The sequence below is a fragment of the Sinocyclocheilus rhinocerous genome, unplaced genomic scaffold (assembly GCF_001515625.1).
Source record: "Sinocyclocheilus rhinocerous isolate Xijiao unplaced genomic scaffold, SAMN03320098_v1.1 scaffold558, whole genome shotgun sequence".
Classification (NCBI taxonomy): domain Eukaryota; kingdom Metazoa; phylum Chordata; class Actinopteri; order Cypriniformes; family Cyprinidae; genus Sinocyclocheilus; species Sinocyclocheilus rhinocerous.
This window is the reverse complement of record NW_015634502.1, coordinates 1982515-2009819: the sequence shown is the minus strand read 5'-3', so window position 1 is coordinate 2009819 and position 27305 is coordinate 1982515. Positions and strand designations below refer to the sequence as shown.

Genomic DNA, 27305 nt, shown 5'->3' with positions numbered 1-27305 from the left:
GGGGGGGGGGGGGGATGTAGAAAGTTCTCATTCAATGTTCCTGTTTTACACAGCCCAATATTAGCCATTACAAACAAGTGTAAATTATCATAATATGAAGTTTCTTTGTTTTATTTTCCCCAACTCAAAGATTATTGGGATAATAGTATTCAGGTGCACAATTGTTTTTTTATATATATATATCTCTCTAAGATGACCCTCTAGTCCGAAGGCTATTGTTTTGGGGGTGTTGTCAGCAACACTTATTAAGAGCACTGTTTGTCCATTTCCAAATTCCAAACTTTGTCCAAAATAATAATTGGGGGGAAATCTGAAATGGGGTCACATTTAGGGCAACAGGTATTGATTTAAAAAGCACTTTACTGTACAATGTGGCTGACTGCAGTTCACACAAAGCTAAATTTATGACTGTTGTGACAGAATTTTGTATCGTTTTGTACAAAACAAACCAACAAAAACGCAATAAAATGCTTTGAACAGTGTTCTTGTTTTGTCTTCAGTGTTTCTGTAAAGTTGAACTTTATCAATCTCAACCTCTGCCTGTGTTCACACAGAATCACGAGCCTCATATCACATGCTGATACTGCAAACATGACACTTCTAATAAAGATCAATCACTTAGAACAGGTTCTCAAAGTGACTGATCCTGTTGACATAATCACACATGTAGCTGTCACCTGAGCATGAGTCACATGGCGCATCACCTTACTACGTCAACAGGCTAGAGCTGCACTAGAGAAGTGCTGATTTTTCACTTGAACTTTCCAGGGCCGACTACATTACAGAGTCTAGTGCAAACACTGTAAAAGTTAGCCAGCACACGGCTGCTATGAAGATCTAAGCAGCATAGCAGCCCACTGGAAAGTGTGGGCTGGACATGATCATGCGGAGGGAGGGAGTCAACAAACTGTTTGGATCACACTGCTGTGAGTCCTCAGATTCACAAGTGTGAGCGTGCATAAATTGAGGGCCATTATAATTTTGCTTGTATATATTAACATTATTGATATTAGCAGAACTTATAGCATATTTATAAAAGTACTAGAATGGATATTTGAAAAATAACTGAAATAAAATAATTTTCTATATCAAGATTTTAGGTTAAATGATTGATGTGGAATTATTATAAAAATAACTAAAATTCAGGCTCTCATGTTTGCCACTTTGATAACAGGTTCATACCTCTTCATACTTCTTGCTATGGTATGCCTCCCTCTAGTGTTAGATGAGCAGTGAGCACTTTCTTTCGCTGATGACCAATGCTCTTTCATTGGATACTGGAGACTGTTTAGTGGTAACTAACCTGTTACTTAAGATGTGTTTTCAAATTTGTGTAATTTGCCAATGATAAATCAGGATTTCAACTGAATTGAAATTACACCCTGTTTCTAATAGGCTAAGATGTCCTGCTAATTAAAAGTTGAGATTGCATTCAGGTGTGCGCACCTTTATAAAAGTCATATCAAAAGCATTGTAAGTAGGTTTAGAGTTTCACTTCTGTATTTGCTAGTGTCTGAATGAGGGGTGTTTGTGGTTTATGTTCACACTGGACAAATTGCTTTTGTTACTGGGCTCACTTGCACATGTGTATTTGTATGTATAAGGTGAGTGTTTCACTTAACTTGCTAACAACTGTAATTTGTAAACTGTTACCCCCCCTCCCTTATTACCCTACATGCACCTTTATAAAAGTCATATCAAAAGCATTGTAAGTAGGTTTAGAGTTTCACTTCTGTATTTGCTAGTGTCTGAATGAGGGGTGTTTGTGGTTTATGTTCACACTGGACAAATTGCTTTTGTTACTGGGCTCACTTGCACATGTGTATTTGTATGTATAAGGTGAGTGTTTCACTTAACTTGGTAACAACTGTAATTTGTAAACTGTTACCCCCCCTCCCTTATTACCCTACATAAAAAATAAAAAAAAACTACTTTGACCAGGCTAAGATGGTTTATTGGCCTTGGATGGTCCCCTGGCTTTGTCTGGTTGCTTTTAAATGGCTGGTCATGTTGGGAGGCCAACTTGTCAACTAGTTTAACGTCTCAAAAGTATGTAGAAGTTCTGTGAATTTTGTATACTCAAAAGCATACAGAAGAACATTTCGTTGAAGAATGACAAAGTTGAGTATTTGTCAATCGAGTTGTAAACTTACAGTCGGCCATTTGTAAGGCTTCTGGACCATGCAGTTATCATTCGGAGTACTTACCATTATCCAGTCTAGGGGATCTATTACTTTGCTTTCAAAATACACCTTTTCTCTCTTTCCTCGCCAAGCTTGCTGCAGCCAGAAGAAGCTCCACCGGGGATGAATAAATTTAATTGAATGCCATTTTCGATTTCTAAAATAAAGCATGCTATGTATCGTGTCAGTTGTTATGAACATTTCTCAATGTGTGCACTCCTTTACACTCGCTTGACCTATAAAGTCGCATTGATACTCCGCCACGGTTATAAACCTTCAGCTTAAATCACAAAGAAACTCTAATTCATTAAAAAAAAAAAGAGAGAGAGATGCCAACGGCTTGAAGATAAAGCCTAAAGCAACGTATTAACATGTTTTAAGATAAACTACTTTAAAGGAAAGCAGCTGCTCGATTGCACAAGCGTGGCGCAGATAGAAGGAGGGGGCTTTGTAGAAAACGAAGCGTTTGAGAGAGGCGGGGCATAGAGGACCTACAATAATGTACAGTATTTGAAAAATAATGGGTTTTTTGAACATTAAAGCATGTCAACATATTCTATTACACCAAATACACAAAATAATGATCTTTAAAAAAGCATCATATGACCCCTTTAAAATAAAGCAGCTGCTCGATTGCACAAGCGTGGCGCAGATAGCACGCTAGTTCTTACAGGCGGATGATTCGGTCAACTATATTACGTAGAGAGCGCGACGTGCGCTGGGGGCCTTGGGCTCGTCTGTCGCTCATAAAATATGGCGTCTTAGGAAGTCTGTTGTTGTCCGTAAGAAAGTGGCAACATACGGATATGCAAATAACCACGCATGCAGTGGCAAAAACATACCAGTTAAAAGGCATACAAAGTGACACTGGTTATGAACCGCGATGTTGAGATCTACGGGTTTTTTCCGTGGGATTGACTGTCCGTTTTATTCTGAGAATAATAGTGGAAAAGCCTGTGCAGATGGGTGCAGCAGACCCTACTGTCACTTCAGACACAGCAAACAAAGACGAGCCTCCTCTGGGATATACGACATCAAAAAGACTAAAGCGCTTTCTGCGAGTCCAAACGGTGAATTAAAATGTTTTTATGGTGTCATGTTTTCCTTTTGTTCAAGTACATACTTCGGGTTCATGTACATGTACATTTAAATGCACAAAAGCTTTCTGCTGCGGAACAAAGACACTAAAACAACCCCAGAATAGTGCTGTCATATGTCAGACAGTCCAGTTTATGTATTAAAAATAAACCGTTTCTATAGCTTTTACTGTTGTCAGAAAAACCTTTGATGCCTCAAGAATAAGTAGTAACTGGGAAATGTTTGTTTTTGTTTTATGAAATTTCTGCAATTAACTGCATGTGTGTGTACATATAGGATGCATTATTATTGTTTTGATTCTGTGGTTGATTTTTGTGACTTATTTACAGATCAAGGATATGATCCATTCAGTCCAGAGGTTGTAAGACCAGGTGAACATTATAATGTGGAGCCACCGTCGAGCCTGTTGGCGGGACAGGATGTGGACCTGGGTACTGTGGAGCTGGAGTTGGTCAATCGGGCCATTGAGGTTGTTCGCAATGAGATGGAAAGGGACAAGAAGAAGCTTTCTCAAATCGGCGATCAGGAATATGAGCCGACCACAAACTCTGTTAAGAGACCGAAACCCACTGCATCATCCCATCAGGGCTACGATCCTGGGAGCTATCAAATGGGCCAAGCGAGTGAATACACCCCATCCTCTCGCTCCAGCAAATACACTTTAGACTCAGACAACAGCAGTACCAATGCACTGGAATATGTGCCCACTGCTGTCTCCAAAACAAGCATTAAAAAGGTGTTACCTCCGCCACCGTCCCGTGTAAAGTGTAAATACACTCTGGATAATTCCAAACCAACCACGGACATGGAGTATGACCCTCTCTCGAACTATTCGGCTAAGCTGGCTGTTAAAGAACAAAAGACCTTGTGTTCAGAGGGAGAGGGGAGAAAGAGGGTTTACCCTGAAAAACAAGGGGAAGATGAGGAATATGTTCCAACGGCAAAGAAACCAAGGTCATTGTCTCCTAAAGCAGATGTCCCGAAGTACACTGCAAGTTTCTCTGAATCCGATGAGGAAAGTTCTGGGACAGAGTATCGTCCAACATCCATTAGTCGAATGCAGCGCAAGGGGATCAACATCAGCTTGAAAAAGGAACGAGAGTCAGGTGCGATGGGACAGCAAGTAAATCGGGTGTCTAAAACTGATGAGGTTTTCTCACAGAGCGGATCGGATGATGTGGACAGGACAAACAAAAAGATAGACAAAAAGACGCCTGTGAGTCAGTCGAAAAATATAAAATCTGATAAACTGAAAAAAGCGGAGAAGGAATCCAGTAAGAAAAGTCAAAAAGAAAGGCGGAAAAGTTCAAGTGCCGACAAGACTTCGAAGAATTCAAGTAAAAAAGACAAGAACCAAAGTAAGAATGAGGACAGAATCAGTAAGTCCAAGGAAAAGGTGTGGAAAGACGGATCTGAGTCAAAAAGTACTGATGAAAAGAACAAGAAGATAGTTAAGATAAAGAGTGAACATAGCCACAAGGAAAAAGATAGAGGGAGTGGCAACATCAAGAAGCCCAAAATGGACAAGCCTGTGAAAACCGATAAGGTGCCGTCCAAATTCAAAGACCAGATGAACGGAAAACTTGAGAGCAGCACAAAGGAGAAGGGCAAAAAGAAAAGCAGCCATGGGAGCAGCAGCAACAGCACTAAAGATAAAAGCAAAAAAAAGATCTTAGTCCTTGATCACAAAGAGGCAAGTGAGACCAAACAGAGGAATCTGAGCCACATGGACTTGTTTGGTGCTGAGAGTGCTGAAGAGGATGATGAGGAAGACGAGAGGATAGTGAGGAAGTCGGCCTCTGCTTTTAAACGGGGAAGCATCATGAATAATAAAAGGAAAACTTCTGAAGATACATCATCATCGGAAGATAATTCTGAAGTGGATGATGATGATGATGGTGGTGAAGCAGTGGACTACTCCTGTCTGCAGGATGAGATGGAGTATGACTCGGACCCGATGGAGGAGTGTCTGCGGATATTTAACGAATCCAAAGAGGTGAAGATGGAAGACAAAGGGAGACAAGCTAAGCAGGTACCACACAGAGTTTTTATTTATTTCTCTAGATTTGATAATCACTTCAGTCGTTTTGGTTGCTCTAAAATGCCTTTATGGGGTTTTGAGGATGCTATGCAATTTTTTTTCTGTTGGTGGATTTTCCGGGCTTTCTGTTGCAACTGAAATTTCAGTTTCACTTTCATGTGTGTTTTTAGCCTTCAACGGAACTGGAGGAGGGGGAGGAGGAAGAAACAGAAAGCACTTTAACTACTCTCTTTCCTGGCCAGAAGAAGAGGGTGTCACATTTTAAATCTCAAGGAAAGGTTAGTGTTGGAATGCTTGTTCTGACATGTCTCTATGTTATTGGTTCCCTGCACTTCATATTTGCATATTAGCTGTATTTGGGGTGCAACAGTTAGACCATAAGCACGTCAAGACAGAATCTGTAGCAATTTATCCACTGAGATACTGTTCAAAAGTTTGGTGTCAAAAGAAATTAATACTTTTATTCAGCAAGGGCTCATTAAATTGGTCACAGAGACAGTAAAGACATGTATAATGTTAAGGAGCACAACCTTTTAACATTAATTGTAATAGGAAAAGTTTCTTAAGCACCAAATTAGAATGATTTTTAAAATAAATTACTGTAACGTAGTTCGGGAAGAAGGAGGCGGGAACCGGCGAACATTTAAAACTTTAATAAAATAAACAAACACAAAACGAAAGTAAAGCGGCAGCCCCTCGCGGACGACTGCCGCACACAAAACACAAAATAAACTCCAGGCCTGGTCCTCTCTCGTCCGACACTGTCGTCACTCCTCCTTTATCCTTCCGGAGCTCCTCCGTGAGACTCGAGACCGGTGAGTGGTGCAGGTGTCGCTCATTATCAATTACTCCACCGGCCTCGCTCCGTTCCCACTGCTCTCGGCCCCGCCCCCACTCGTCACATACCCCCATCGCCCCTCGCAGGCCGGGGGGGGTACTCCCGAGACTGCGCTCTACTCTCCTCCTCCCCCCTCTGGGGGAGCCGATCACGGCGGCCGCGGCGTACCTGGGGGTAAGGACAGACAGACGAGGCGAGAGAAAAGGAGACGGAAGGATGAGGAGAGACAGATACGAGAGAGGGGAGAGAGGAAAAGAAAAAAAATTTATCGGTCTGGTTCCCGGACACACTGCCGCTTGGTCCTCAACCGGCTGAGAGGCTCTCACTCGCGGTGCCATGCGATGGTACTGGACATCGTTGGTGGACGGCCCACCGCTCCTCCGCCTCCTGGCAGACGGCGATGGCTCCTCCTATTGAGGGCAGCCGGCAGCGAGTCACCCGTTCCCTGCTCCTCCCCAATCATGGCGGATGGCAGCAGGCTCCGGCCTCAGGCAAACGGCGGTGACTCCTCCGCTCCCTTACGGACGGCAGCCCGTCCCTCCACATCCCAGGTAGCCGGCAGCGAGTTCGTCCGTCCGCCCCCCCGGCAACTCACTCCAGCCCACCGCCTCGAGCCTCCATGGCGGCAGACTGCTCCGCCATGCTCGATGGCACCGCGGATTCACCACAGCGGCGAGGGATCTCTGGCAGCGTGTCCCTCCTTCCTCCCGGGTTTCGGCACCAATGTAACACAGTTCGTAGTTCGGGAAGGAGGAGGCGGGAACCGGCAAACATTTAAACAATTTAATAAAATACACAAACACAAAACGAAAGTAAAGCGGCAGCCCCTCGCGGACGACTGCCGCACACAAAACACAAAATAAACTCCAGGCCTGGTCCTCTCTCGTCCGACACTGTCGTCACTCCTCCTTTATCCTTCCGGAGCTCCTCCGTGAGACTCGAGACCGGTGAGTGGTGCAGGTGTCGCTCATTATCAATTACTCCACCGGCCTCGCTCCGTTCCCACGGCTCTCGGCCCCGCCCCCACTCGTCACAATTACATTTTAACATTTTAAATAAATTACATTTTAAAATATTTTGCAACAAAAAAAAAAGTAAAAAAAAAAAAATCGTATTAATATTTCCCAATATTACTTTTTATCACATTATTACTTTTTGTATTTTTGAGCAAATAAATGCAGCCTTGGTAAGCATAAGAGACTTTCAAAAACATTTTAAAAAATCTTACTAACTTATATATTTTATATTGTAGTTTTCCTTTTCTATATAGTATGTTTTCCTATATTTATATGTATATATCTATATATGTAGTTTTCCTATATTTATTACATGATATTGTATTTATTTTACATATTATTACATATTATTGTTATTATTTATCTGGCACAAAAACTTAAAGAGCATTAGAAAATCATTTTCTAAATCATTTTACACAAAATACTACCAACAAACATTAAAAGACCATAATGTGAATTACCAGTATTAATATGATGTGGAAAAAAATGGCTGTTACTGAAAAAGTAGGTCATTACTGGATTGAGCTTCTCTGTTTTGAAAATACCTGAGCTGTTGTACTGAAAAATGCAGACAAGGAAGTGTCACTACTTTTACAACACTTCTTTTTAAAGTGCCTAAAATCATCAAGATTCCAATTAGAATAAAAAGTCAGGAGGAAAAATGCAAGTTCACCTAAATAAGGTTCATAACATATACTATACTATTAGTATAGAATCCGTACTTGTGTTCAGAAATTGCAGTAGAACATCTGTTTAATAATTGCTTTAATAATTCTCTTCATTCAGTCAGAGACGTCGCTGAACGCTGTGCCGATGCCGCAGCGGAGGATGACAGCACAGGAGATCTGTTACCAACGCATGCAGAAAGCCCAGCAGCAGGCGGCACAGCTGGCTGCTGCAGTAAAAGCTGCATCTGCATCAACCAACCCAAAACAGGGGCTCTCTGGAGAGAAACGACGGGTTGCGCACCGGCCAAATGCCTCCTTGCCCTCCTTAAAGCCTGGTATGAGGGGTCCTACATTCAGTTCCAGCAGGATTAAGTATTAGGAGTTAAAAACACATTTATCTTTGAGTGTTATTTTTTTTGTAGGACTAGCTGATGCCAGCAGTCGGTTGTTGTCACCCACCAGAGTGGCGGCAGATCAGCTTTCACTCAAAGCTCATACATCGGTGGGCATCCTGTCAAAGACCACATCCACTACAATGCAGAAAAGAGTGGCTCACACCCCCACCATGAAGGTGACGTCACCCTGTAACAGACCTATTACGGTCTATTTGCATGTCCTCAATTAACTTTCTCTCTTTTTTGCCCATCACAGAGTTCTGCCATGAAGCGTCCTGTCATTCCTGCAGAATTTGGGGCCAAGGTGCCCACTAATGTCCGCCAGCGTTACCTAAACATCTTCATTGATGAGTGCCTGAAGTTTTGTTCCTCTGAACAGGAAGCTTTTCAGATGGTATGTCATCAAACCTCCATAATTCCATTTTAGTTAAAGGGATAGTTTATCCAAAAATGAAAATTCTGTCATCATTTTCTCACCCTCATGCTGTTCGGAACGTGTATGAGTTTCTTTCTTTTGTTGAACACAAGAGAAGATATTTTGAAGAATGTTGGTGACCATACAGTTAACTGGAGTCTTTGGATTCCACAGTATTTTTTTCATACTATGGAAGTCAATGGCTACCAGCAACCAGCATGGTTGCCAACATTCTTTTTTCATTTTCGGGTGAGCAACCCTTTTAATCTCAAGTCCCTTATATATTGTTGTGTATATTGTGGGTGTCTTCTTCGCTCTCAGGCTCTGGAAGAAGAGAAGGTGGTGTATGACAGGAGCAGCAGTAAGAACATCTACCTGAATGTAGCTGTGAACACACTGAAGAAACTTCGCAGCAAAAGCACACCTACGTCCCCTTCCATCAGTGCGTCTAACACACACAAGCAGATTAATACTCCTGTTATACTGTCATTTCTTCTTTATATTTATTTGTTAATTAGCAGATGTTCATGTAAAGTGACTGAGGGTACACTAAACCTACACTAAAGAGCCTTTCTCAAAGGAATAACAGTAGATTTGTCATTAATCTGCCACCAACTTTTATATTCTGTGTTTTACACTGATGTCGATAATGAAAGAGAGCATACAGTGGGATCCAAAAGTCCATATACCATATAGAAAATCTGAAATTCAAAATCTCATTTATACCCGGAAATAAGCAAAGCTTTAGGATTTTGAAAAATATAAAACTAACAAATGTTATTGATGTAAATAAAATAATAAGATTTAACATTTTATTAGTGGCTTAATAATAATGCAGAATAAGCAGATTTGTGTAGTTCATAATGCTTAAGTGCTGTTTGTTGTTAGCACTTTAAAAAATAAATATAAAATACTTAAAAAATAAATTACATTTCTTTTGTGTAATGTAATTAATTTCTGTTGTTTAACTGTAAATAATATATCTGGTATTTTTTATGGATTTATTTTATCAACATGATTGGTGCTGTTTATTTCTCAGAGAGCCCGGCTGTATCAGTGAATACAAAGTGTCAGTCCCATGAAGGAGTACTTGGTGGACGGCTTGCTGCCACAACCAGCTACACAATCAACCGCTCTGGCAAACAGCAGGATGTTGACCTTAAAGGTACCTCACTACCACTTCAGTGTTATTCTAGTATTATTTATATATTATATTATTTATTAACAATTTCATTACATTTCATTTCTAGTTATCTTTATTTTTGTTTCATGTTTAGTTATAATTTGAGTACTTGAAGTTATTTTATTTCGGTTAGTTTCCAAAGCAACATTTCAAATTTTCGTTTAGGTTTTTTACGTTTTTCAGCTAATATTTATATTTTATTTCAGCTTTATTTCAATGGATGGAAACTATTTTTAATGACCACACTCTAACCACTTTCTGTTCTGATCTCACTCACCCATGTCTAGATTATTTTTATAGCATTGTACAGTCTGCATGATATTATTGGGGTATTTCCAAAGGCTCACCAGGTGTTTTTGTATCATCCTGGTTTTCAGGAGCCATTCTCTACAAAAAACTGAAAAAGTATGCAATGACTGAAGAACAGCTGCAGGAGCATGGCTACCCCAGACCTCACCCCGAGGTGTCGGGGCATGCTGTCGTCCATAACCTCCCAGAGAAGAAAAACAATGACCGTAAGTTTTATTTTTATGGTCTTAGACCAATTTCTTGATGCTGCTTCTTCACATCAACCTTATAACAAAGAGCCATACCACTAGGTGGCACTACGCTCAAACTTTTATCACCAATACAGTTTGTTTTTCATGTACTCTTTGAACATAAGTTACATTACTTGAAACATTTGTGATAGATGCTATTGTATTACATTTGAAAATATCTTCCCTTACCATAACTTTTGTACTTTTGATTTTGATTAAGTGTCCTGTATCGCTTCCTCAGCTTTTTTCAAAATCTGTTGTCGATGTGGCGCCGAGTACAAGATAAATGCTAACGGCAGCTGTGTGCGTAAGGAGGAGTGCAGTCACCACTGGGGAAGATTACGCAGAAACAGAGGTTGGTATGTGTACGTGTGAGACAGGATGAGACAGTACAACTGCGACAGTACATGTCATTTCAGTGACATGTTCAGCTGACATGTTTTGTGTCTTACATAGTTCCAGGAGGTTGGGAGACACTTTACAACTGCTGCTCTGGTGCAGTTGGTTCTCCTGGATGTGAAGTGTCTAAAGTAGGTATCATTGTGGATCTGCAAAAATTGGATTTCCTAAATCTAAAATAAGACATTCTCCTAAATCTGAACCTAAAATAAGATTTCAGATTTGCTATGTTAACATATAATGGATTATGTATTATAGATAATATCAAGTAAATGTAGTTGCATAAAAACACAGATTTTATATTTCTCAAAACTGCAAACGCTGAAATGCCGAAATCATTGCAAATCTGCAATAATAAAACTACCCCTCTCACACTCATCTAATAAAATATTGTGTAATTGTGTTAATAATGTGTAGTTTTTATTTCTTTTATTTATTATTTATAAATTATTTTCATGCCATAAATATCCTTTGATATGGCGATAAATAAATTCCAAAATAAATAGACTTCATTTTACATATGTATTTATGTTTTTGCTGATGACAGGCGTATTTCTGTGAGGGTACAGAAGAGAAAACAGTTCGTACACACTGCCTTAAGGTGGTGTCTTTTAGGTTCAGAAGTCTTTTGCTAGTTGAATCCGCTGGTTAAAGGAGGTAAAGCTTTTAATAAGGTGTTTAGAGTAAGTATTATAGCCTACTAAAAAGCATGTTCAGTAATGTGTCTCTGAAGGATTAGAATACCTGCTTTTACTGTTCCCTTTTCCTTCAGCAACATGTACAAGATGGGCGTAAAGAGTCCTTGGATGGTTTTGTGAAGACTTTTAGCAAACCATTGCCAGTAGATGGAAATGGAGGTGTCTACGCCTTGGACTGTGAGATGGTGAGAATAACAGTTATTCAAATACTCCCACACTAGGTGGATGTAAAAAGCCTCATGAAGAAAACAGGATGCGGACTAAAGTCTATATTGTTTCTATAAAGATGATATTAAATATACTACAAGCAGCTCAATTAAATTCTTTTCATCTCAATACTTGATTTATAGTGCTACACAAAACAAGGTTTGGAGCTGACCAGAGTGACCGTCATTAACTCTGACCTCAAGGTTATTTATGACACATTTATCAAGCCTGGCAGCAAAGTGGTGGATTATAACACACGGTAGGATTTGTGTTAAGAGATTTGCCATTCATTTGCCTTTCAGTTGTTCTAGTTTCAATTACACCCATTTCTCATACGTCCAGGTTTTCAGGTGTGACACAGGATGATCTGGAGAACACCACCATCACCCTGAGAGACGTGCAGGCGGTGCTGCTGAGCATGTTCAGTGCAGAGTCCATTCTAATTGGACACAGTCTTGAGAGTGACCTGTTTGCGCTCAAGGTTCACACAAACACTATTTGTACTGTCTTTATAATAATCCAAAACATAGTGTGTTGCCTGCCTAGATAGTATTTTTAGGAATTTCACGTGTGCTTGTGATACAAAGGCCGGTTCAAACAGCAGCTTAATAAAATACCTAAATATTCTAAGCTTGCAGAAGTAAATGCAGTAAAGTAGCATACTAGCTTTTTGTCTTTTAATCAATATTTATTAATGTAACCTGTTCTGTGATTACAAGCTTATTCACAGCTTGGTTGTGGACACTGCTATTGTGTTTCCTCACCGCCTGGGTTTGCCCTACAAACGTGCCCTGCGCAACCTTATGGCCGACTACCTCAAACGCATTATTCAAGACAACGGTGAGGATACTATTAATCTGCACTAATTTGCATCATCTGCATGAATCCCAGCAAAATGTACAGGATGTATTTCACTCCTTAAAAAAAATTACAAATTCTATTTTGCATAAAGAAAATTAATCTTACTTTTAAGGAACATTAAGATTAAGTTTCACATTGTGATATTATTGTCATCAATAACTGAATGTGCTGTCATTGGTATTTACTGTGCCTGGACACAATTTTTTTTTTTTTATTAAATGAGAATAAATTAAATTCAGTACAACAAATACTACCATGCTACTATTATATATAAATACTTCACAATTTAAATAAAATATGTGACCCTGGACCACAAAACCAGTCTTAAGATATATCCAAAAAAAAAAATTCTTTGTGGTTAAATCTAGCCTTGATATGAGCTTCACCTTCTTACCTAGCTGTTGAAGGAATGTTTTATAATAATTATTATAATAATAGTGTATTATCAAACCCACATAATAGCATGTGACACATAGAGGCTCTAAATAACATGCTCTGGACTGTCTTTGTGTTTCATGTCTCGTTTCCTGTCTCTTTACAGTTGGAGGGCATGACTCCAGTGAAGATGCCCGGGCCTGCATGGAACTCATGATCTGGAAGATCAAAGAGGATGCCAAGGGGAAGAGATGACCCCTGACCCTGCCAGTTCTCTCACACTATGTTATGACCTGGAATTATTATCGATGAACAGAGTGTCATAGAGGAAGAGTCACTGAAGCTCTTCATAATGGGCAGTGCGTCACTTGGGTCGGATAAACTGCGTCAGAGTAAATGCTGCAGTTTGAATGAGGGGGAAAGAAAGAGATGGACTGACAGGAGGGATAATGTGATAGATTGCAAAGCCTAGACCACCATGGCTCCTAGCAACCAGAGCTCTAGTGCCCTATCAAACAAGCAAGCTTAATTCCCACCATGCTAAAACTGACCTAGTTTTGGCCAATATTTTCACAAGTGGACATAGATTGAGGTGAGGGTAATTGACATTTTGTTGAGTTAAAGTATTCTCTATTTTTTTTTCAGCTGTATGTTTATGTTTTCAAAGACCCTAGTCCCCCAGATCATCAATTGTGAGGGTGTTTTAATGTTCACTTTAGGTGATGTGGCTCTTGGAAGGTCTATGTGTTGCACTCTTAAGTTACTTGAAATCATGTTTTTCAGCACAGATTTGATGTCACTTCCTCTAGTAATAATGTATAGCAATCCACATAATCAAAGATGCTGTCTTGTCTAGCTCCGAATGAGTAAAACTAGATCATTCTGACATTTTCATGACCCAATGCCTTGTAAACCAGACTCAGTATTATTATCTGTACTCCAATTAGTACCATTTGTTTACACATTCAAATTTGTTGGTGATTTGTTCACACAAATCATGAGCTGGCAGGACAATATGGAAAAAAAAACTGTTTACTTTGATTTACTTTTTAATTTACTTCAATTTGTATTAAGTTTAAGCTATTAAATGCAGTATATTGTAAACTGGCATACTAAATGTCACATCATTCATGTAGGCCTGCCACTTTAAACACATTACTGCTATAAAACACATAACTTTCGATATTTGTCAAAACAAAAGATCAAGATGGCTGTACAGTGATTTGTAATGTTATTAAATGACATTAATGCCACGAGCTGTAAATAAGTTGTATTTAAACTGTTTTTGTAGGTGTTTAGTTTTTCTAAAAAGCTATAAATAAAACACAACTCACAAATTTTTATACAAAAATTGTATACCCACCTTAGTATTCATATATATTTATTTTTATTATATATAAAATATTGCATATTTTAAAAAGTATACATATACACTACTGTATAAATGTTTGGTGTCAGTACAAGATTTCTTAAAGAAATTATTTCTTTTATTTAGAAAGGATGCTTCAAATTGAACACAACTGAAGACTTTTATATATCAAGTTCTATTTCTGTTTCAAAAATTCTGTTAATAAATGCTTTTGAACTTTCTATTCATGTTGATAATCATAAAAAAATGTCTTGAGCAGCAAATCAGCATATTAGAATGATTTTCGAAGGACTAAAGACTGGAGTAATGGCAGCTGAAAACATAAGAGACCTTTCTTGCACAAATATATAAATAAATACATAAACATATCTTACTGACCCCAAACTTTTGAACACACACACACATACATATAATATGTATATATATATATATATATTATATGTATGTGTGTTACCATGTGTATTTCAGCAGCAAATGGACAGGTGAACATGTCCAACTAAATTCTAAACACACGGATGTCAAGTCTTTCTTTGAGAATATTCTCTGATCTTTTATCCTAACCTGTATGTTCCACTTCACCATCATCCTCCAGTTATTTTGTATGTCTATATATGAGACCTTTTCTAGCAGTTGCCTGACTAAGAACTCTTTCTTCAGCAGCTGTTTTCTCGGACAACAAAATGACACAAAGAGTCTGTGGAGGCATAGAGGGGAGGTCTATTGTATCCCGCTCACCCCAGGCCCATGTGTTTACCCTGGGCCCCAGCCATCTCATGTCAAAGTCCCGGACCCAGGTATTAAAAACTGCGGCAGGATCAATATCTCGCACAATGTCCGGGTGGCCGGGAAGGGGGGCGGCTCTCACTGGGTTTATTGAGTGATTTAAAGATTTGAGCATGTGCAGTGAAACAGCTTAAAGTCTTGTTCATTATCAAGTTCGATCAGTCGCTCGCTCTTCTGATCACCTTTGACTGCTGGTGGTCACGAGAGAGAGGAGTGCTGCTCATGGCCAAATGGTAGTGTTTTGCCATTTGGTTTGATGCTTAGTAATCTGATGCACTGACATTCATATTTTTATATGATGAGGTTTATATTATGTGTTTTGTGAGCAACACTAAGCACCAAGTAAACTGGTCAACACCTCCAACACCAGAGAATGGTATATGCTGACTGCATATCATATGTCATTAGCCCATTGTACAATCTTGTCACCTAATTAGGTGATTGATCCTCAAGTTATTTCCAATAATGATCTGTTAGGCTTAAGATAAGCCAGACTCGTGCCATGGTCTGGTATAAAAGGTTTTGTTTAGGTTTGGGTCCACAGAGATAAAAAAAGTGTTCACTTGAGTGTCTGATGCTTGTAGGGTCTTGCTAGTGCAAATTATTATCACTGCGTGCGTAACATCCACAGCTCTGTTTTGTATATGAGATTTCTATTCTAGATGAATTGAGTAACTTAACATTTTATTTCAGAACATGGTAGTTAGTTTGTTTTTTTGTCATCTTTGGGTCAATATCTGTAAAACATAGATATTTAGCTTTGTAATTATTTATGCAGTTCAGTCTGTGCTGAAAGATCACTGAATCATTCACTATCGACTATATTGTTTTTATTTTTGAATTTGCAATCAACATGGGTGTTTGTTGTGTGTTAAGTGGTTTGGGATAGTTATTTTATTCTAGATTATTTTCTATTTGTTGTTCTTAGAGATTTGTTTTAATTGTTAGAAATATTTCTCTGAGACATCTTAAAGAGGAGATCTTACTGGACTTATTTGAGATAACAAACTTATTTGAATTTGGCCATGAAAACTTCCTCAGCATGTTGGTTGCATTGCTTTGCAATTATTTGGTTTTAAATTTTCTAATTTTAACTTGTAAATGAAAGATAGACAGACAGACAGACAGACAGACAGACAGATAATCTTATAATGAAGTGTTAGAGCAAATTTTTTTTTTTTTGGAAACAACCTTTTTTGCTCCTGTTTTCCTAATAACTGGGTCTTCATCACCAAAAAAAACACATTTTAGTGTTATGTATCCAACACTACTTTGACATTTTAAAAACTGCAAAAACGTTGCTATATTTCAAGAGGGCATAGATTGGACCTTATTTAAAACTCCTTCATACATTTTTTTTTAATGGAATTTCAACAGGTGTTCATGAGTTAACTACAGTTGGGATCAGTCCATTATCTGGGTAAACATCTGGTGCACGTTTTACTCCTGCAGTGCGTTTAGTTTTTTCTTGGAGTTTGATAGCTTTTGTTTGAGCGTTCAGAGGCTCTTTTGAGAATATCTCTGGGTGCCTCTTACTGGAGCTTAAACTGTGCTGCTGACCTCACGCTTCTGGACCCTCAGTGCGCAGGGTCAGAGGCCAAGCTCGCCACATCGATTTCCCCCTATGAAGAAGTCTTTAGTCCCACAGCACTTCTCCTAAGGCCCCCCTCACACACTCCTGTCCACACAGAGCTGCCCGGAGAGCCAATTGTGCCGTGCTAGGATCGATCCGGCGAGTGTTCAAGGGGCCTCTTGGTTAAGCGGCTCTCTCTCAGATAACTGACAACTACAAAGCTCTCCTCCTGACAGGCGCTTGTCAATACAAATTTCCACTATTGATAAGTAATTAAAGAAAGGCAGAGCATTCTGCTCCTCACTCCCAACATCTGTTAAACAGGACCTGTAAACAAAACCTCTCAAAAGGCTAAATGAACCCCCTCTGTCCTTCTCTAGAGCCCCCCTGTAGTTTTAAACCAGTCCAAATCATATTAAAACTCTTTCAGTTAGCTGCAGCTTTAGAACCTCCATTGAGATAAAAGTTCCAATTCTGCTCATAAAAGCCATTCTAAAAGAGCAAAAGTTTCCTCATACTCGGAACCGAATTCTACTAGCACTCCAAACACTCAATAAAATTATTGTACAAACAAGATTTCTTAGGTTCCTGAGCTATATTTTTTTCTACATTTCACACTAAAATCTTTATCCTGGGTTATGTTTTTGGAGTTGTTACTGGAGTTATATTATTGGAATATCACACGGTACATTCGTAAATCCCAGGTTTGCGGTTTTATGAGCATATTTTTGATTGGACGAACACAGCAAGTGATCTATATATAACGACTTGTCTTGCATCATATAGTATGCGCCATCCAGTGGGTCTTGAGCAAGCGTTTGGATCATAACTGTAATAATAAAATGATGTCATCTTCATTTAAATGAACATGTTTTCCATCACTTCTGTATGACGCTAAACACAGTTCGCGAAAGTTTCTGTGCAAATCTCATGAATATTTAATGAGACAAGCACTGTTCAGTTTTGCTGAGCAACTGCCCCTTATGTCCTAAAAGGGCCGTTTGCAGAGAATGCGTTTTTGCGTTCCACTGTGACTGCACGGATTTAACTAATACGTTTGTTTTTCTAATATGTAAACATGCACTAGACGGACATGTTTGATGTGTTTGTCTTTTGCAGCATCTTGCGCATGACAGACTGATATAAAAGTAAGTTAAAATAAGTAACTTTAAAAAAAAAAACGCAACTTGTGACCTTGCATTTTTTCATGGGGAAAAAATATAGGGCCTAGAAACACGCTTTTTAGAAGTTGAATTTATTTTAACTTAAGCGCTAAGTTTCTAGAACGGTATTCCCCTTTTTTGGAAAAAACAAAAGCATGGACCAGAAAAAAACAGGCTTTTTAAAAGTTGATCTTAATTTAATATTTCCACTGCGTTCCACGTCATGCATGAAATGGTCAAACACATCCATCTAGCGCATGTTTATATAGAAAAACAATGGAAAATCAGCGCAGTGGAATGTAAAAACACATTCTGTGTGAACAGCTCCTAACACTGCATTGTTTCACCTTTAGCATTGCGATGTGGCCATAACCCTTTAAATAAACTGCTAACTCTTTTCAAAAGATTAAAAATTTAAAGTGGGACTCAAGAAGAAAAGAGTTAAATATGAAAGGCCCAAACTTTGTGTACTAGGTGTTCCTAAATACTATACCAGTTCTTTATTTTTGACCTAAAGCAAAAAATAAAGCAAAATCTGAAGCTATTTTATGGTTTTGAAACTCTGAAATGAGTTTACTAGTTTGGCCTGTGTTTTTAATGCTGCTAATCTGTGTCTTTGTAAGTGGATCCACTAGCATACATCCTCTAAACCCCTTAAACTCTACAGACAGGGCATAAACCTCCAAAGCTTGACTATAGCTTGGCACTAAGACAAATGAATGGGTTTGCATCCAATTACACCTATGTAAATAAACATCTGAATGAGAAAATTCCAGATGCATCCACCACTTTGTGGTCTCCGAGTGGGTCGGGGTAAAGCCGAAACACAATTTTAGTGGGCTGGAGATGAAAACGGAGCTCTCATTACGGACTGAACCGGAGTTATGAGGTGGGGATGGTGTGTGTTTGGGGTTAGGAGGGGGCTCTGCACTGGGCCGGTGGTTTTCGGGGAGGGGGTCACACACAACCAGCGTCTTTGTGTGGCTCTAATCCTCCCAGCCAACACAGCTTTGGCCAGGTTTCATCATGAAAGTGCCATGAAATAACTACTTTTTTTCTTAGCAGCAAATCTCCACTAATCCCGCAGGCTGAAGAGACAAAGGCTTCTGGGCTCTGAGCTCCAAGCTTTTAATGGGGTTCAGAGGCTGCTCAGCTAAGGTTCTTCTAAATGACTTATTTTGAGCGGACACTAATACAGCTTGACAGGCAAGAACATCGCAAAGGGAGAAAAAAGCAGAGCCTTGAACACAGGGAGAAAAAGTTCAGCACAATTCCATGATGGTTTGAAAGGTCAGTCAGGTGTGAAAATATCAGAAATGAGGAAAGTGTTGGTCTAGATGAGCTGTTGCCACTTGACAGCTGAAAAAGGAAGGCAAAAAGACTTACAGTGATGTAAAGCATAAAATCTCCAAGCTTTAAAAACATTTTACAACTGGCTTTATTCCACCAACAAATATTTATTTTAAAACACTTTTTGGCTCCCATCTGCAAACTTTTTAATGTTTTTTTTTTTTTTTTTGGACTGATGCACAAATTGGAATCGTTTGGAGACTGATAGAGGTGTAAATAGTTCTGGGATATATTTATAGTTGTATATATCCAGGTTAAATAAAGATATATGTAAGTTTAAGTACTGGAACAGTATCAAAACTTTCCCGTATTAAAATTCAAAGTGTCTGGCTCAGAACATACTTGAGTGAGAGTTCAAAAGTACAAAAATACAAAAGTTCCCACATTTCTACTGTAATAAAAATAAATTGCTGAACATTAAATTCAGCAATAGTTGTTTGACACTGTTAGCTATATGTAGATGTTTTATAGATTGACTATATAATTTTTTTTATTAGCTTTTAAATAATTACAGGAGACCGATTTCACTTGTTTGTAAGACAAACACAATATAAATATGTAAATATACAGAAATATATCAAATATATTTCTTAAATATTCATGTCTATATATTCATATTCATGTCTATAATATTCAATATTAATGTCTCTTATGCCCACCAAGGCTTGTTTTATTTGATCAGAAAATGGTTAAAAAAACAGTCATGTGAAGTATGAATACAGTATATATTACTATTTGTGCTGCTTAAATTAATATTTTTATTAATATTCATATTTTTGTGGAAATCGTAACAGCAACTGAAAAAACAGCATTTATTTGAAATCGAAATGTAACATTACATGTGTCTTTATCAATTTAATGTCCTTGCTGAATAAAAGTATTAATTTCTTTAAAAAAAAATCTTAATGCATTTTTACTGTGAAACCTATTAAACAGACAAAACTAAAACTAAAGGAATAATCAAAGTGTTCATCAAGTAGCATATAGCTGCACTTGCATTTAATTAACATTCCCATTATAATCTACATAGTGAAAGACGTGTGTAAAGATATAAAGAGATCTTGTGCAAATCTGCTTTTCTAATAAAGACCGGAATTCCACGACTGTCTGAATACAAACAAACAAATCTTTCCAGCAGGAAAGTGAGCCAAATGTGAGGTGAAGCTTGTGTTTGTGTGTCAGTCTCATGCCAGTGTAGCCCAGCTTCTGTGCCTGCCTGCTGTTTTGGTTCTTGTGTTACCCTCTGGGACACACACACACACACACACACACACACACACACACACACACACCGGCAGGCACTCTGGGTGGTTGTGTGAAATGATGATTTAGTTTCCTGATAAAGAATGATACTTGAAACACTTGAAAAGTTGTTCCCCTCTGAATACTGTCACATGCTGAGTGGCAGGCACCAGAATCTTACCTCCACTCCCGTCTGCAGGTGCATTTGAATTTAGACTTTAAAGTTTGGTTTGAATGTCTTACCTTGAGGGCTCTGCAGTAAAGTTTAGCTGGTATCATGCCGTTTTCCCTGTGGGTGGATGGATTTGAATTGGTTTCATGTACTTTTATAAACAACACATACATGTAAGGGGTAATGTGCATTCAGACGGTTAATATCACAACACCGGTTAATATCACAACACCTAAATGTATAAATATGCACCGAGAAGTGTGCAACTGCCCTGATACTCGTGGGAAACATAATCTAGCTCTCCACACGCATCGCCTTCCTGGCCCTGAGCTGCACAGTGTCAGGATTTTGCAGAATTTACATCTCTGAACCTCTTGAGCCGCTCCCAGCCGCTCGGCTGCAGTTTTACTGAGGATGATCTGATCTGAGGTGACTGAGGTTTCAGCTGGAGCTAAACTGGTGCTTGTGAGTGTTGAGAGATGGATGATGGGATAATGACAAGGAGTGACATTCAGTTTACTTCATAACTGTCTCATTGCATAATTACAACTAATTTTGACACCACCGGCTGCAAATTGCTTTATTTATACCATGTGTCTTTCATTTTATTGAGTATTTTATTTATTTTCAAATGCTAATAGCTTAAATCCTCTTTTTTTGAGAGAGAGAGAGAGGATTTGATCAGAAGGAAAGATTTATGGTACATTAGCCCTAAGAAATTACCCTAATAGGCCACTTCCAGAATGCATTCTCTAATTGACATTTTCTGGGCAAAATATGGGTCCAGTTAGCAAAACAAACCAGCCAAGCCCCCCTTGGAGTTAATACTAACAAAAGCTGGAGAATGGTGGAGAAAGAAGGAAGAGAACAACGGACAATCAAAGGCTGTTATTTTAATCTGCCCGACCCCAGAGATTAGCCGACCACATTGTTTTAATTGTTTTAAAGGAGGAAGCACAATGCTCGCTCATTGAAGGGAGATGCTTTGCCTAAATCTCCCAAGTTCAATAGTTTCAAAAACTTGAGCCCCAAACCCCCCTTTCTCTCCCTCATCCCACTTAATCCAGGCTAATACCTTTCTTTCTATTGGCTAATGGTTGAAGGAAGCTGAAGTTAATGCCTCTTAAATAGTGGAAACTGAGCTGGAGAGGACCTAAACCAATGTGAACGTGGAGCATTACAGGTCTGCCTTGCCTAAAGAAACCTTATTGTAATATTTTTGGGGATTTTAGCAGCTTCTGTGAAAATGTTTCCTTGGGATTTTAGTATCATATGAGTAAAAAAAAAGGGTAAATGTTTTTTTGTAACTGATCATCATTCCACAGTTCACTGGAGGTCGGAAGTAAGTGTTCATTATGTTGTTTATTTATTGAACGTGTTTAATGAAACATTGAATTTATCATTTTATTTTAAATCGTACTCACGTATTTTATCCTCTCAGTCAGCAGAATGAATTCTGTATATTTCTGTGGACCAAGAAACGGCCAGGGGCCTTTTCAATTGCAACGCGTCAACTCGTTAATTCACGAGGCTCACCAGCAGATGGCGCAGCAGTATCAGCTTCACACAGCGGCCAGTCCGGCGTCTATGCAGACTTTCACTGTGGCGGAGCGCCTGGCAGGTGAGAGGCCGCTTAATTTTTGAGGCTCAAAATATGAATTAAGTAGGCTCCAGGATAAATGCAGCATTTGTAAAAGTTTTAACATTAAGGGAAAAAACATAATAATAAAACCTGCCTGCTTTATTTATTTATTTTTTACTATTTATGTTTTAATTTACATTTATTTGCTTAATAATAAAGTAATGTACAAAAGTTGACCAAAAAATAGTGCACCTAAAAAAGTTAAATCATAATGCTTATTTGTTTTACATTTTTTACAATTGTTTCCATGATTTTTTTATGTGGACACTTTTGAGCCCTATTTAGCTTGTGTTACATGCATAATGTATCATGTGCAGTGTTACCTTAGTGTCACTGAGATATTATTTTAGGTTTATTAATATTTTGAATCAGTTTTTATTTTTATATTTTCCATTTTCATTTTCATTTTATTCAAAGTTTAGGTCATTTTGTCGTGTTTGTATTTTTTTCCATTGTTAGTAGCTTTTAAATATGTCTATATAGTTATTTTTATTCATTTTTATTTCAGTTTTAGTTAAGTACATCAAGTTAAATGGAATTCAAATTAAAAATATGATCTTGTCAACTAGCTGAAATAAAAGTTTTTGAATATTTAAATTTTTTTCAGATGATGATTATTTTATTTCAAGTAACGAAAATGTTTTTAATAGTTTTAATTTCACTTTCCAATTTTAGTTGACTATAATAACCCTGGTATCATGAAATGAATTAAGCAAGTAATAAATATCTCCTTCATTTAGAACTCATCCTTGAGGCACGCTACGGGAACCAGCAAAAGCAGCGTCGCAGTCGCACCGCCTTTAGTGTGTCCCAGTTACAAGCGCTCGAAAAGGCCTTTCAGCAAACCCAGTATCCAGATGTGGGCATGAGAGAGAGACTAGCAGTCTGCATCAACCTCCCGGAGGCCCGTATCCAGGTGAGAGCCATTGGACCATCTGCAGTGTCCAACAAGCAAAACACTTCTAAATATTAGAATACATTTACAATATAGAAAGTGCTATACCGAAAACATCTTAAATGAACAAAACGTGTTTTTTCAGGTGTGGTTCAAAAACAGACGTGCCAAATATAGAAAAGGTCAACGCTTTGCACCCCTTTCCAAAGAAGAAAGCCAAATGCATCGTCCTGCTACTAAACAACGGAAAGAATTGGTGAAGAACCAGAAGAAAGGCTCCAATTCAAAATCTCAATCCTCTATTAGGGAAAACAACACCATTCCTTCCTCATCGGACTCTATTCACCTTCATTCCCACCCCAGACTACACTCCTCTGCTGTTCTTCCATTTATTACTGGAGAACACTACCAACAACCAATGCCTCATGCACTTGGGCTGCTGTCTGCAGGTCTGCCTTTCTCTCCTACATATTTGCCTATAATACAACAGCAGCACAGCACAGCCGTCAATCTCGTGCCATTGGGGAAATGCAACAATCTCATGCTTCAGTCTGCCTGTCAATCTAAATCCATGGTTGACCACCACTTGGACATGTAACCATACCAGCAACCAATAAACCCCACTGAGCCAGTTGTCCTCATTAGCATGTGAAGAGGGAGCAGGTGTTCCTGTGCCCTTCCCCCCACCACAACATTGTAACTTTTACTCTCAGAATAACAGAAGGGTTTGGATTTTGATCTTTTTCTGTAACGTTCATTAAGTGGTTTTGATTGCATTTGTACAAACTGGCTTATTTTGTGAACTTGTCATGCTCCGTTTTGCATAGCTTAGAGCATTGTTGAGAAAACTGTTGTGTTGCACATACATATTTGAGCACTTTGTAGATTTTTATGAACATATGATCATTCTGAATACAAATAAACATGAAAAAACATCTGAATCAGTATATAACTGTGTGAACTTGCATCATGACTTCTGTGTAACCTAATTCTGGGATTGCACATTTGGTCTTTATAATTTATGTCACTGCAGTAAATAATTTAGTCAAATGTGGAGAGTTCTCAGCAGCATTAACATTTAAGTAGCAAAAGCTTATTTGTACATTCTCATTTATAGCTACAATAAATGTAAGCCCATGATTCGTTCATTTTTATATGAATGAAAGCCACAGTTACCCATCACTGAAGGTGTTTACATTTTATGGTCATATTTTGATTATCAAAGCATCATGTAAATCAGTTTGTCATAACTAGCTTAAGCCAACTGTCTGATTTCTGTAAGTCAGAAAAAGACTGCTGACATATGCCTGTATTAATCAATATTTTGGCTCATGTAAACACCTTAAAAATATTCCCATAACTAAATATTAATTTCTATGATATTAAATACAGACAGGTGATATTAGATACAGACAGTGGTACAGACACTTACTAAAAATACAAAAACATTTACTGTACAAACACTAAGCAACTTCATTGTCTATATTTGTAAGAGTTTAATGAACTACATTATACAATGACACAGCCAGTGTGCTATTAAGAGGACACGAATGAGAATTTATAATGGTTTTATAATAAACATATTTTTCAAATTGAAAATTTACAAATTACAAAATGGTCCTTAATGGGGAAAAGATATGCATTTTCTCTCTGTAACATATAAAAAAATCTATCTGTTATCCAGCTAAAAAAAAAAAAAGTGAGATATAAAATTTCTTAAAATATAATTGTCTTCTCAGTAATTTGTATTTTTGACAATGGATTCAAGGCAGAAACCTAATCTCTTCTGTCACAGCCTTGTCAATCTCCAGCTTTCCCATTAACTTTTCAAGGTATCACCATAAACATTTACATATCCTTGTTCAAATTAAACGAGTCCTGGTAAATTCTTTCTCAAAAGATGACTCCAGTATTTCCAGTAAAGGACCCCCCAACTGTTGATCCAGGCAAAACATTTGAGTTGTTCTCCAGGTGGGGACGGTAGGGAGCTTCGTTTGCGCGCGATAGCACAGCCGCATATTCACCAATCTATCTACGCACTTTTGAGAACGTATCCACAGCAATGGGAGTGTCGGGTGACGCCGGAGCTTCGCTCACCGAAACGGTAGGCTTAAAGAGACAACAGCGAAGCCGGGCTGGTCTTTAGTGGGAAATTAAATCACTTTTAAGAGCTTAAATAAAGGACCATGTCGCGGCGTACTACATAGGGAACTCAAACGCAGGTAAAAAATTTTTTATGTTTCCTAAGGAAAAACATTCCCCTGCTCGTTTTAATCGAAAGACTGAAAGGTTCCCTGCTAAACGGCTAATGTGATGTTAGCCTAGCCGGTGGGTTGCTAAGCTAGTTTATTTGTGTAGGATTATTGTCATGTTTCTCTAACAAGGCTTGGAGTTGTTTAGCTGGTTTGTCGAAATTTCCTTCCTTTTTCAGATAGGAGAGGGAATATATTTTGCTTTAGTTGTAAAACAAAATACATTTGGACGTGTATTTAGTTCATATTTGACGGTTCAGCTAGACAGCCACTAATTTAAGGACGTTTTTAAGCCACTAGCCAAGAAGACGGCTCAAAAAAATAGAATGAATGCCTTCAAAGACATATTTACTGTTAAAGACGTGTTGAAGTGTGTATTTTTTGCTAGGCCAGAATAGGAAGCTTTCTAGGATTGACACTTCATTATGAAATAAAACATTTATGGACGGATGAGACACCCTTTCAGTGACAGGATTGATATAAATGTATTTTGTTTGACATTTTAGACATGTACAACTGATTTAGAAAGCTCTTATGTCAAGCGTGTTATCGGCAATTAAATCATCTATGTAATTTAAAAACATTAAGGTATTAAGCTCACGAGTAGGTGAGGTTTAATGTGGCTTAATTTTGGACAGATGTTATAAACTATGATTTACATTTCAAAATAGAGTTGTGCCCAATTCTAGTCAGTTATCAGACTAGAAGGGTGTCAGACAGCAAACAAGAGGTGTTAAACTGTATCTCACAATTAAACAAGGCTAAACAAATTAGTATGGAAAGTCACACTGTGCTTAAGGAAATAAATGACCAGGCAGCTCTCTTTCTCGCTCTTTGTCTCTCATGCCCAAATCAACACCACACAAGGCCTTATAGATCAACACAGAAGCAGTTTTATGGCACCAGCTTCTCTCTTTTGCCCATCTGAGAAAGTAGAAGTAGATGTCTTGGTTTTTACACAGCCTCTAACACGTGCATATTTCCTGTTTGAAAGCTAAAACACAAAGTGCTGTCTAAGTTGAAACCTAGTTTCTGCTTTGAAATAAGTTGTAAATGGGTTGTTAGCTGGCTTATCTCCTCATCTTTTAGGCAGAGTGACTCAAAACAGCTGTGAGCACTAACTTGGCATCCACTATTAGTCAGGCAGTTTTAATTCCAGATTATATGGTATTATGGTCATCATTTTGGCTTTGTCTGATTAATTTTTGCATCAGGTGTTTTTTATGATGATGTTCCTGTGTTATCTTTGAGATTCATCCCTTAATCTGTAATCTGTTCTCTAAATATGAAACTGAAGCCAGAGTCAGTCAGTATCTGCAATGTGTATCTTAGTTAAACATCATTCAAGCACTGATAAGATGTTTCTGATCTAAGTAGTAGATGGAAACATACCCCATAATCAGTACAGTAGTTTTTGTCGACAGATGTTGTAATTACATCTGATCCCTTTTTGGCTGTTGCCTTGTGGCATGGTTTTCCATTTTGCCGTTGTATGAGCATATAATCAGCATTTTTATGGTACCGTGTGGAGTTGTGACCAACAGGCATCGGAATACAAGACAGACTGCCAATCCTGACGAAACTGTCGCTTGAGGTTATTCCCATTTTCAGGCCATAGATGAAGATCATTATGGTGCTTGTTAAATGCCTTATGTAATCCAATGTTTATTATTCACCTTAGTGTAGCTTCTACAGTATGCAATTAGGATGAATTGTTTCCTGTAATGATTGATTTTTATATTGAGAATTGATGCATAGGAATTCTTTCCTAAAGGGCTGTCCAGCACCCCCGTAACTGTTATAAAAGCTAAGCCGACATGATTGGTGATGCATTTATTTTGCTGAATGACAGGGCACCATTTTTCATAATTCGTTTTGCACAGGCTAACGTATTATAATTTCCTCGGACTAGAAAAATGAGCCGTGCATTAATAATCTAATGCATTTG

General features: G+C 38.3%; 4 protein-coding genes across 8 annotated transcripts in view; all 4 read left to right on the top strand.

Annotated features, from left to right (window-relative positions):
- LOC107745831 (MAP kinase-interacting serine/threonine-protein kinase 2-like) overlaps window positions 1-581 on the top strand; it is a 14582-nt gene extending 14001 nt beyond the window's left edge. The window contains exon 12 of the mRNA XM_016559836.1: window positions 501-581. Coding sequence (XP_016415322.1) covers window positions 501-581 — 81 coding nt within the window. The remainder of the gene's footprint in view (window positions 1-500) is intronic.
- A 2367-nt stretch (window positions 582-2948) lies between these two features.
- On the top strand, window positions 2949-14273 carry LOC107745805 (RNA exonuclease 1 homolog). The gene is made up of 16 exons (XM_016559806.1): window positions 2949-3253; window positions 3611-5313; window positions 5493-5600; window positions 7963-8179; window positions 8267-8415; window positions 8496-8633; window positions 8976-9096; window positions 9694-9819; window positions 10215-10352; window positions 10618-10731; window positions 10833-10906; window positions 11548-11658; window positions 11824-11939; window positions 12023-12161; window positions 12400-12520; window positions 13083-14273. The coding sequence occupies exons 1-16, from the start codon at window positions 3067-3069 to the stop codon at window positions 13169-13171; spliced, it is 3651 nt and encodes a 1216-aa protein (XP_016415292.1). The 5' UTR covers window positions 2949-3066; the 3' UTR covers window positions 13172-14273.
- On the top strand, window positions 9627-23825 carry LOC107745807 (diencephalon/mesencephalon homeobox protein 1-like). 3 transcript variants are annotated; one of them, XM_016559810.1, is made up of 5 exons: window positions 9627-9640; window positions 21857-21910; window positions 22010-22189; window positions 22951-23126; window positions 23251-23825. In XM_016559810.1, the coding sequence occupies exons 3-5, from the start codon at window positions 22018-22020 to the stop codon at window positions 23701-23703; spliced, it is 801 nt and encodes a 266-aa protein (XP_016415296.1). In that variant the 5' UTR covers window positions 9627-9640; window positions 21857-21910; window positions 22010-22017; the 3' UTR covers window positions 23704-23825. The 3 variants fall into 3 exon arrangements, with proteins under 3 accessions (XP_016415296.1, XP_016415299.1, XP_016415297.1); XM_016559813.1 differs by lacking the exons at window positions 9627-9640; window positions 21857-21910 and adding an exon at window positions 14971-15079; XM_016559811.1 differs by lacking the exon at window positions 9627-9640 and having other exon boundaries at window positions 21745-21910.
- A 1313-nt stretch (window positions 23826-25138) lies between these two features.
- Window positions 25139-27305, top strand: part of LOC107745806 (casein kinase I) — a 68490-nt gene continuing 66323 nt past the window's right edge. Inside the window, exon 1 of one of the 3 annotated variants that reach the window (XM_016559808.1) lies at window positions 25139-25209. The gene's annotated coding sequence lies outside the window, so the exon portion shown is untranslated. Of the gene's footprint in view, window positions 25328-27305 lie in introns of all 3 variants that reach the window. The other 2 variants (XM_016559807.1, XM_016559809.1) reach the window with 2 other exon arrangements.